We start from the raw sequence: 12,277 nt of genomic DNA on the forward strand, positions 1-12,277 counted from the left end.
ATCATTCATACGTCGTTCGCGGAACAGAATCAAATCCTCTTAGTCGCGTATGAAAAAGCGGTTTCGCAGATGAATAAAGTGTTCCAGGCTTGTCGCATCGGAAAATCATTACACGTCATTTCGCTGCGCGACGCCGTAATAACGCGTACACGTATACCGTGAATCTGTATGCCTCGCCGCCATCATAAATCCATTATGGCAATATCTAAGGCTATAAAGTCACTTCAACTTAGATCGCTGAATAAGAAATCGGATCACCTTACTTGCCCACTTTTTAAGGAACGTCTACTCGATCGTCTTTCACACGACCGCTATTACGAGTAATTGCGTCCTAAATTCTCTAACAAAGAACGAGATTGCACACGATAAAATGCCGTTTCGAACGCTGCGGGCCTTTTTTTTTTCTTTCTTTTTTGGAGCGATTAATGAATTACCGATTCGTCGTTTAATTCCTTTCCTCGGTGTGCTCGCTCGCTTATCGCCGCTTAGACGAAACTCGACGTTGAATTTTTACACTCGATCGTTCGAGGTCCTTCATTTATTTATCTCCGTACACTTTAAAACAATCATCGTGTTCGCGTCGACGATAATATCCCGAAGATCCGAGATTAAATCTGCTGAAAATTGGAATCGAGAAACGTACCGTTGGTTTTATAAATTCGCGATAATATGCACGTGTCCCGTGTTACATCCAACGGTACAAATTCATCGAAAAACGGATACATCGCGTGGTATTTTCGGATCTATGTCGATACTTGAAAACATCGTTTAAATTTACTCCGTTTTAACGCAAATATTTCGATTACAGAGCGACACTCTTTCGTCGCTATTATTGTAACGAGTTTTGTACTCGCGCGTTGTTCTCGATCTTTTTCGGAGTCGTCGTCCGAAAATGGAACATAAATCGTGAATAATTATAACAACAGTTCGTAATTTGATCATGGAGAAATAATTAAATTGTAAAATAAGAGATGAAAATCGTTGCTACCGATGGAATGGAAAATAGTCGAAAACGGAGCACGTATCAATTGTAAAGTACAAGTTTTTCGTATTACGATTCGTCCCTAGATGTTTCGTTTTCCATTCGGTGAAGGTGGTGTTGTATCGCGCTTGCATTTAACGAGTCGTTAATCGCTCTTGCCCGAATACGACTCGTATTGTCACGTGTATAGATTTATACTTCTAGCGCTTGTCGTTTCGCGCGCCGCAGTATCATAATTAGCATTGTTTATCGAGTACCTGATTATGGCACGAGTGGCGTAATGACCTAATCGTACAGCGTTGTACGTGGCAACAGACAGAATTTACATAGAGCCAAGTAATTATATACCGCAAACGTTCACCGATGCAATCACTGCGGTCTGCGCGAAATGAAGTGGATCCGTTTGAACAACTTTCACGTGTTTCGTTTTCTTTCGTTGTGTCGTTGGTGCACAGTCCCGTAAATCTGCTTTCCACTTTCCGATCCTGCAAGGAAGGAAAGTATCGTGGCGCGAGAAAATTTCAAAAGAATATTCTTTACGGGGAAAAAAAGAAAATGTTCGATATCCCTTGGATCGCGTATTGACCGTTAAAAAAATTCACAGAGACGAATACGTTGATACTTCCCAACGAAAATAAATGTGGATTATTGGAGATTTGTTCATCCTTTTACGTACAATTTAATTCCCTTTAAGATACGTTTGAAACACGCCTCCAAAATTTGTACAAATAACGTAAAGATTTCAATCGGAGAAACACACTGTCAAGAGGCAACTATCGTATTATGATCCATGGATCAATTTTGCTCAAAGTCCATTAAAATTTTCAAATATTCCTCGAGTGTCCTCTCCAACGTATTTTTGTCTTCCTGGAAAATCGGGAAATAAACATTTAAATACAGATTTCTTGTCAAGAATTGAGCAGAGATATATCTGCAACTCTAATGGTAGGTCTAATAGGACGAATGTATCTACAAACCATCTTCCTTACTATTGTTCGCTAAATTCGCTCTTGAAGATACGTCCACATGTTTTGATACGCAAATTTCGTTGTATCTTACGTGCGTATACGTACAGCCACCCTTCACAATGTAGTAATACGACGTGGTATTTGGTTTACACTGTGACGTATAACTGTGCCCCGGATAGAAGAGGAAGATTACCTGCTTCCCTTTTAGGCTTTTGTCCTGTGATTCTTGGAACTTGTTAGCCCGCGACAGGTAATTGTTTGAATTTCAGAGTTTCTGATGTGTACAATGGCCTGGCTGGCTGTTCAAGAATCCCGGTTTATGATTTTCTGTAGGTTAACGAGCTTCTCTATTAGATTTTCAACGCGACGTTGTTTCTCCCGTAAACGTTTTACCGGTAATAGTTGTTCGTGAATTAAAAATAGACAAGCAACGAAACTTTCGAGCGGTGTATCGTGTGTTTCGCGATAGGTGAGTTGTCGCGGGCACGTAGATGGCAAATCTCGTGAAATGGAATCGACTCGTTTCGGGAACTAGATTTCGTTCGTATTTCTATAGGTGTCCTACGATTATCGAATTCCCTTACGCAGTGTCGCGCAAACGAGCTGATTGCACAAGGACTGATTAATCCTTTATTCGTCGGGTAAAACAAAATCCTTGCCCACGTTCGTAACGAAGAAAGCATTTTTCCTCGTCGGGACTAGATTACGAAACAACCGCAACGCGTCGTGGAAAAAAGAAAAAAAAAAGAACGCGCAATAATTAAAGTGATGGCTTTGCGAACGCTATGTTCTCCGATTGCGCGGCCTCTCTAGCCATTTTTTTTTCTTTTTTCTTTTTTTTTTCTTTTTATTCCCCTCTTTTTTGCGTTTTTGCGTTCACCAGCAAGCAAACACAGCTTCCGTTTCTCCGTTGCCAGCGGAGCATGAAACTGAATTCCGAAGAAATATGAAACCCACGACCACGAATATGCGCGTTTTGCAAAACGGATGGCTCGATTTTGGAGAGTGGTTAGAAAATGAGGCCTCGCCGCGTCGAAAAATCGTACGGTAGCATCGTTAATTAATAGGGGCATCGATAAAGTTGCTTTTCGAATCGTTACGGTGGATTTCAAGAGGCGCGGGACCACCATTTTGTTACGATGGATCGTTACACGAACCTCTCCCCGAGTAAGAGTAGCGTAACGAATATTGTTACGTTTACACGGTACGGTGAAATAAATTTCAATAATTTAAAAAGAGAACGCACTATTTTTCGTCCACGATCGCGCGTAAAAGGAAGAACAAGTCATAAAACGATAGACCTTCCAACGTTCAACTTATTCCTCGACTAGTTTGGTCGATTTTCTACCTAAAATGAACCACGGACCGTTCCAATTGCACGACCACCACGTTCGGTGATTTTTTCACATTTTTTAAATTCATTAAACGTAACTGCGAATTAAACGCGTTTCGATTTCTCGGTGAAATCGTGGAACTTCGGACCACGAGGAAAAAGTAAAATCGCATACACCGGGGAAAAAAGGAGCATCCGAAGTTCGAAAAGAGGAAACAACGGTCGCGAGTCTCTGAAACAAATAAAAATCTTACGTTCGAGAGTGAAGTAAAAAGAAATTTGCAAAGTCGGGGGCTAAGAAAAGAATCTCGAGTTTCCGAGGGGGAAAAATTATACTGTTTCAATAACTTCGAAGTGGTAAAAGTTAGAATGTGGCAAATTTGATACGCATTCTGGGTAAATTTTATATCGCAAATTTAATCGAGGAGAAAGAAATATTGCCACCGATTCTCGAGTATCGACTTTTTCGTTGAGAATGATTTTATAAATTGCTACGAAACAAACAATAGATATACGTAACTAGAAAATTGAGGAATATAGAATTTCTCGTACACGAGTACTCGAGGATTCCAAGTAACTGGAATTCATTTATTACAGACGGTTCGTCGTTAACAACTCGCCAATCAACGAATGCTTGTTAATGAATGTCGTGCTAATTTAATATTCGTTTAATGCTTTTTGTTCGCAGGAGGATGGCACGTCGAAAACTGTAAGTTACTTAACTTTTACCGCCTCGAAATACGATAACGGTAGAACGTTCAAGTGTTACGCTGAGAACTCGGTTACGCGTTCCGACAACCTGGAACCGATGAAAGAGACGGCCACGATTGAAGTTTTATGTAAGTGAGACACAACTTTCACCCGGTGCTTCTGCTCCTTTCATTCGCCACAACGAACCCGCCTACTATTTCCATTTTTTTTTTTTTTTTTCACCATAGATATCCGGATGAAATATTTCCCTTAATCATTCCACATACCACCGTTCAAATTAAATTTGTCACCGTGGTTGCGCGCGCAAATCACGCACCTTCCATATGAAATAACGTGACTCTAACGTTGTTATTTATGACAGAGTGCAAGAGAAAAGCACGACGTGAAAATATTTTCAAATTACACAACATAAATTAATTAGGTCGTGATACAGCCCGTTCCATTTAATTTCATTATACACGGCGAAAGTAAGCCGCAGGTACGCTTCGTGTTGTGTAAGACTTTGAACTTGATAGAATTCATCGAAAGAAATAAGAACGTTTCGATAAGTATACATTCGCGAGCTAATACTCTCAAAGTATACAACTTTCCAATCTCTGCGTCAACGATTCTATTCGGAGATCATTCCTTCGATACCTCGAATAAAAAATAATTGTTCGAAATAATATTTCAATTGTTTATTCTTAAGAATGTTACCAAGAAGCGAATAAGTATTCGATACGGTAGATATTTCAAACCACGAAACCATTTATTTCTTTCGTTAATCGTTCGAATATTTCCAAAGCATCTGACAAAGAAATCCCTGATTTAAAACTTGTATCCGAGTAACCTACTTAAAATGTTATACATCGTGATGGTATTATCGACAGAGCATTATTATTTCGTAAATATTCGTGCGATACGTCCTATCATAGATTAACCGTTTTTAGGTTAGATTTTTCGGAAGGTTAACGATTGTCCCTTCGTGCTGTCGGTGGCTTAATGATACTGCGCACTCAATGTCGCGCAGCTGTCAAACGTATCGTGAAGGATTATCGTGTATACTACTCTTAAGTATAGTTGCCCTCACGACGGAACAATTTCGTGCTTCGAGTGTACTTACGTATATAGATACAAAATTTGTGTATTACTCGGTTAGAAAAAAAGTTAGCGAATCTTGAAAAAGAAAACGATAAAAAGCTAAAATAAACGTAACAATTCTCGAGAAAAAAACGATACGAGTTTACGATACAAAAAAAACGTCGATGCAGAATCGGAGCATAATTAGAATTAATTCTATTTCTCGGATAAACTGTCCTGAAAGTGCAAAATTCAGGAACACGGAATTAGAAACTAATAGTTGCAATTAACAATTGTACTCGTATACATTTTCCGATAAAGTTGCCAGTGGCTACCGAGGCCATTGTCGTCGAAACTTTGCAGACAAATGATTCACCTACATTTGTCTCTCACGAAAATACGAGAAACGAGAGGTACATTTAAAACGAAAATTTTTCTCGGAAAACGATTCGGTGACAAAAAAAAAAAAGCCGTAAAGAGTTGTTTCTAATGTATCCTCAACGATCCGAAGAAATAAAAGTACACAACGTTCTTGACATTCTTCGACCCAATTTTTTGCGATGTGTGATCAACGGTCAATACAGTCGACCTGAAATTAAGTTACACTTCAGGCGTTGGTTGTGCACGTGTGTATATTCGTGTTTTATCTCTTTCCAATTTACTTTTTCATCCTGGACGAAACGTATAACCATAGTTTCAATTAACCGAAATAGAATCGTTCTGTGTTAATTCAACTTGCGTTCGTACATAAAGAAAAAAAGAGTATTACCGAAGAAAGATCTCATTTTAAGAGCAGTAGCGATACTTAAATTCGCCTAAAAAATGTACAAACGCAGGATTAACGTTATTTGAATTTCTTTAGACCTCTGTATTGAAAATCACGCAGAAATTAAATTCTAAGAATTATATTCTATTGATTTATTCGCATTAAGCCAGACTTTAAAAAATGATATTATATTAGTTTCTGTTTAAATTTGATATCTTGATTCGAAATGAAGCAATCAGAAACATGTAAATATAATATATTAAGTCAAATTAAAAAATTATAAAAAATTCAATGACACAGCGACTGTATAACGTTTCCTGTATGTCGAAGTAAAGGCAATTATAAATTATTTAATACAAATTGGTATTATTTCGTATAAAAAAATATCGAATTTAAACAAATTTATAAATTTACCACGTTCGATAACATTACATCGGAATTATATACAATTTGTATTACCTTCTTGTTCGTTACTTACTGCAAATTTATGACATTTGAATTATACGATACTTTTTAACCAAATATTTCTCTCTTCTAAGTAAGTAAAGATTTAAATATTCCGTAATTAAAAATTTGTAAAGAAACACAATGTAAGCGAACCAGATCCCACCGATGTAAGTGTTGGGAAAAATTCAAATTCTTCGTAAAAAAAAATAATAATCGTAATAGTATATATATTTTATATTTCTCTTATTTCTTATCCTTTTACTGGGTCTTTATATTTTTATTTTAAAGAAATTTTATATTCCTGCAGAGAACCGCAATCAACGTCGAAACGTTGAACCGAATGAACGTATGCGGTTACTCTGATTGGCCAAAAAAAGAACCCCCTTGATGTTTAAATTCTCTTGACTCACATGTCAAAGTAGAATTTCCTTCAAAAGCTTAACAATTTTTCGATTAATCTTGAAGTTTCTACGTCTCGGTTCTTACGATTTTCCTAAAAAAATCTCGTTTTTATTTTTATACGAACATAAGCGATAACATAAGCTCAAATACACAAAAATACAAATTTTACTGGCTTTTCCAAATAGTTTTAATCTGGTATTTCCCCCCCAAAAAATACAAATAAACAAAAATGGTACCAATATCTAACGAGTGGAATCGTAATAGTATCGATACTGTAGAATTTCTTTTGCGAAAGTAAATATCGATTCCATTAGCCACAGAATGAAAAGAATGACATAAAATGTTTCTTTATACCCTGGTATCGGTATTATTAATTAGTTCTATCAGAGCTTGTCGTTAAGAAACGAAGATTTTATATTCAGTTTAAGCAAACATTGTATCCCGTTTGTTTTCTGTGCCAATATTTTCATTTCATCGTATTGTTCTTCCACGTCAATGATTCTATTATTTTAAAAATCATGTACGTGTTTCGCGTATATCCTGCATCTCTAATATCCAGCCGTTACTCTACGATGCAACAGAATATAGAAAAATCTATCTCCTGTTCGCCTGTTCGATTAAGAGACGAATCTATGTTACCTTTGGACTTCCCCTTTGTCTTTCTCTTTAACATCGTACGTATTGTAACCTCCCAGTTTACTTTGAAATCTCGAAAAAAACAATGATAAACGTATTATATGCCCCTTTGAAGCAAACATTTCTCTCTTTGAATTCTTTTCACCTCGGCAAAGGCAACCGACACATTTATAATTCCGGTCCCAAGTGGCTCGTCCTATATACGTTCAATAGTGCATATCTCGTTCGAATAATGTATATCAAAATTACAACGAGACGTATTATTCTCGACCGCAGCAAATACTCTGAATCCCAAAATAATCATCCTTGGAGCCAACCTTGAAAGAAAATATCAACGATACTGACAACATCGATCGGACAATATCGTTTCTGATAAATGCAACGCTTCCGAATCGTATTTCATTCTCTAAAATATCGAACCATCGTTGCTAATAATCATCTGGTTCCAGTTGGCGCACATACACAGGCAAGAAAAAAATGCTTCAAATATAAAATCAGTTGTTTCGTAAATCTGTATCAAAAGATGGAATAATTATGAACGGTGAAAATGACCGCAGGAGTAATCGAAACTAAAGAATTATTCGCAAAAACAGAACGTGTAATGAGAATCTCACTGACAATGCCCGATAGTGAATAGATTCAAAGGACCTTAATTAACACGTTCACAATTCACTGATTCACATGTGGGTCAGAGCAGTTTTGACTCAACAAATATCGCCCGTACATTTAAACTGGAAGCTTTTTTAAAGCTTTTTCAGAACTGCAACACATAGGTACATCGCGGGGATAATAATGTGCATTGTTCAGAGGAGAAGCTGGAATATGAAAGTAATCCAAATGAAGGTAACCCGGAATCGTCCACAAGCATCTCTGACCGAATGATTTACTTCTACTACCAAACGGAACCGGTATCAGCGATAATTATACATTACAGTCATAATATAATACGTAATTACGACAATTGAAACTTTTATTCGTACAACAATCTACGAGTCAACCATCATTTCTAATTCCGAGTATAACTCTGGTTTATCCCGAAAACAACGTTCGATTCAATTGTTTACCCTCGATGATCGATATTTCATCTACATCGTACAGTTACCTGATTGCTAATCGAATCTCTCACTTAAACGCCATCCATTTCTATTTCTGTATTATTACAGTTTATTTGTATCTTTTCTCTTTCTTGTCACCGAAATAATCCGCTTTGTTTCTTTCTCTCTTTTCTTTTCTTCGTTATTCTTTTATCGCACTCTTATCGTATCGTTCTCAAAATTAGATCAATAACTGCGTACAATTGTACCCAATCTTTCTACCAAACGTACGCTCAATTTTACGTTCTTCGTTCGATACTTAATTATCTTTCCCTTTCTAATACACACGATCTTCGATAAAAATCGTATCCTTTTTACCATCGTTGCCAATATTTATTACCAGAAATATCGCTCGACCCCTCCACTTGAGCGTGGATTCGCGTTTATCGACGCGGATCGCGAACCCGTTGAACAAACACACCCGAGGAAAAATCTGATTCGGTAGCCTCGACTGTGTTCCTATCGTGAAGTTGAACATCCCTACGGGGTCCGGTTTCAGGATAACGCGGCGAGAAAGCGTTAAATCCCGATGGACAGTCCGATAATCCCGTCGCTTATAAGCAACTTCTTGTATCTTTCAATTACGTGCACGGGCCGAAAGATCTTGGCGCGCCGATACGAAAAAGGAAGATAGATAGCCGTACATCTCGTTGATGTTTCCAGTTACGTCGCGGGGCGACGGTAGAAGTTTCGTTTTGTACCCGGGCACGAAAGCTATCTACGGATTGGAAACGAGAAACTCGAAGCTGGCGCGATTCCAACTTCTCTCCCCTTAGAAATGCCACTCTCGCGACTACGTACTTACGGGAGTTTTGTTTTATGTCCGGCATTTTGCACTGCCGTGTTTAAACATATCCCGGAACGCGGACGAATCCGCGCCCTACCGTTTCCTAGGACTTCTCCGTGAACACGAGCGTTGTTTTAATCCGGAGACGTTCCGCAGACGACGACATATTTTCGAAAATAGAAACCCGGATCTCGCGTACGCCTCGTCTCGCCCCTGCGCGCGTCTCGTCGCGCGAAACGCGGCGAAACTGCTTCCTGTCTGCGCGCGCGCTCGCGTTGATGATGAACAGATAGCGGAAATTACGAGGATCGAACCGTGACCTTGCGAGAATGTTTACAAACACAAGAACCAACGGAAGCGAGGGAACTTTGAAGGAAGAAAGAGCAGTTTTGAAAATGAATCGCGAGAACGGATCGGACGTTTCCATCGGATATACGAGAACTGTCAAGGAACCCAGCCGCCAATTGACGATGTCCGATTTTTATGAAACTTGGCACGCGGACGAAACGCCACAAAATATTGGACGTGTGTTTCTTTTATTGGCCGACGTTCGCGTTCGAGGGATGAAAACCATCCTCGAAGTTATGGATGGAAATATATTTAGTCAAACGTTAGATATACATCTTAGAAACGGGAAGCATTGTACAATTTCGGACGTGTGTTTCTTTTATTCACCGACTTTTGTATTCGAGGGATGTAAACCCTGAGTTTGTAAGTGGAATTGTATTTAGTCAAAGGTTAAAATATTTTACCGAATCTTGAAAAGTAATGGAGATAGCAAGAAATGTTTAGCGTAAGGAAAGTTTCGTTGGTGTTGAGTTATAAATGGAAATGTATTTAGACAGAGGTTAAAATATTTGACTGAATCTTGAAAACTAATGGAGATAGAAAGAAATGTTTAGCGTAAGGAAAGTTTCGTTGGTGTTGAATTATAAATGGAAATATATTTAGACAGAGGTTAAAATATTTGACTGAATCTTAAAAAGTGATAGAAAGAAATGTTTAGTGTATGAAAAGTTTGATTGGTGTTGAGCTATCGCGAATTTAAATGCAAATTCCACCGAGTCCTAAATGAAAACAAAATTTTTTTTAAAGCGACAGACACAGTGGCGCCATCTACATTTCGGTGAAATTTTCATTCTTACCTTACGATTCCTCGTCGAAGATGAAATTTCTTTCTTATTAGATATTTTTGTTCCATTTGTATCAATTTGTAAGATATTTCCATTCACGGAAGGGTCGTTTCAAAGCTCGGTATTTTGAAAAAATATCGGTCTAATAGCCCAATCCCTTATCTGCGTAGCTCGGTTTCATAAAAATCATCGATCGGGTCATTTTTCTCGTAAGCAATAATTACTCGACATTGTACACGTGCATGTTCACGCGACATTAATCGTAAAGTCACGACTCTTACTGTCGTAACAGCCAGTGTCACGACATTGTTCATCGTAAAAACTGAAGGTCGCCCGGTGATGGCGTTTCGATCAGGATCGTGACTTTGGTCACTGAAGTTCAGTGTCACGAAATCAACTCGAGTATCGATCCTTAAAGCAATATTCATTCTCAAGGTAACGTCACAAACTGGCCACCAATTAGAACTACACGGTGGTAACATTCTAACACATTATTGTGCGTTTCTAAACATTCGGAACACGATCGAACAATGAATTAAAATTGCAGTCAGTTGCATCGAGAACGTCATCCATGTTTCGAATATCTATCGACGCGATAATTTCCCAAGCTTTCGATTCGACTTTCTTAAAATAATTTCGTACATTGAATCAGAGAACAATCGAACGAATTAAAATCGATGAAAAATAATTGAACTTGGAAATTAATTGAAATAATGGTAACGCAATTTTCTCGTCCATAAATCTCCGACACAGATATTCTCCTTTTTTCATTCAAAAGGGCGCCCTTCGGATACTTTGCGCTTGTTCCTTGTTAGTCAAATGTACGCATACCCGAGAAATCTTCAAAATTGATTTTCTCGTGGACCTCGGGCCCAAGAAAGTTACTTTCGATTTACTTTTTCGCCAGGATTCCACTCCCCATTCGCTACCGCTACATCTCACGGGACACCCTATATTTCTGTCGCGATTGTCGCTTTAAATTCTGGAACGTCTTTCCCGATATCCTGTGCATCGTACTTTGAAGATTTTCACGGCCTTCATTTGCGCTGCTGGGAAATACTTGAAACTTTAAAACTCCTCCTTGGACTTGCACTTCGTTTCTTTTGTTTTTTCTTTCTTTTCTTTACCTTTCTCTATTTTTAGTGCCAAGAGAATACACATTTTTTGTACTCCTTCTCGTCGAGAATCTGGAATCTCTCGCCGTGAGGAATTCTCAGATTTGTTTCGTTCGATAACGTTGTTCTGAAACAAGTTTCAACAAAGGAACACAGTGTTGTCGTGTTTTGGGCAGTATCGCCAATTTGTTAACTTCTTGTTTCATTCGTTACACGCGAGACTGTAAATTTTCATCCTTCTCTCTCTCTCTCTCTCTGTTCAGTGCAGTATATTATTCAATTTGGCACCGTGTTCTCTGACGTCATAGTTTTCAGTTTGCTCTTTTTACGCGATACGTGCTTCGGCATAAAACCTTCGTGAAATAAGGCCCTCTCGACACCACTTTTTCAACTTCTCGCGGAGCTTCTCTGAATTGTCCTTGGTTGTCTCGAACCATTATTAATTAAATTACCCGCATTTTGCAATCAAGTAACGCGGTGATTCGTTTAAGCGTATCGAAGTTTATTCCGAAGCTCAAGCTTCCTAATTGTTTTCAGACTGCAACGAAAGCATTCGAATCCTCGCGAATACTTCTATAATAATAATCTTCAATTATTCGAATAAATTTGACGATACCATAGTTGAACTCCATTAATTTCTTACCGAACGACGAACAATTGAAATCGCGAACGACGAAAAATGGAAGGTGCGTAAACATTTTGCGTTTTAGGTTCGTTCGTTTCTCACGAATAATATCTCTCCGGTTTCTATTACAATTATTGCGATACATCTGTCTGTGTTTTTCAGTGAATGTTAAAAAATGGTACTTTTTTTCACAACAGGGAAAATTACAATTTTCATCTA

The 12,277-nt window shown here is 38.2% G+C and overlaps 1 protein-coding gene across 11 annotated transcripts in view; it reads left to right on the forward strand.

Annotated features, from left to right (window-relative positions):
- The window catches only part of LOC143146703 (hemicentin-1-like), a 382,634-nt gene that overhangs the window by 282,724 nt on the left and 87,633 nt on the right, over positions 1 to 12,277 (forward strand). For all 11 annotated transcript variants that reach the window (XR_012992051.1, XR_012992055.1, XR_012992054.1 and 8 more), the window contains one exon: positions 3,972 to 4,122. Coding sequence is in view for 6 of the 11 variants with exons in the window: in XM_076311234.1 (XP_076167349.1) it covers positions 3,972 to 4,122 (151 nt within the window). In the remaining 5 variants the exon portion in view is untranslated. The remainder of the gene's footprint in view (positions 1 to 3,971; positions 4,123 to 12,277) is intronic.

The sequence above is a fragment of the Ptiloglossa arizonensis genome, chromosome 5 (assembly GCF_051014685.1).
Source record: "Ptiloglossa arizonensis isolate GNS036 chromosome 5, iyPtiAriz1_principal, whole genome shotgun sequence".
Classification (NCBI taxonomy): Eukaryota; Metazoa; Arthropoda; class Insecta; order Hymenoptera; family Colletidae; genus Ptiloglossa; species Ptiloglossa arizonensis.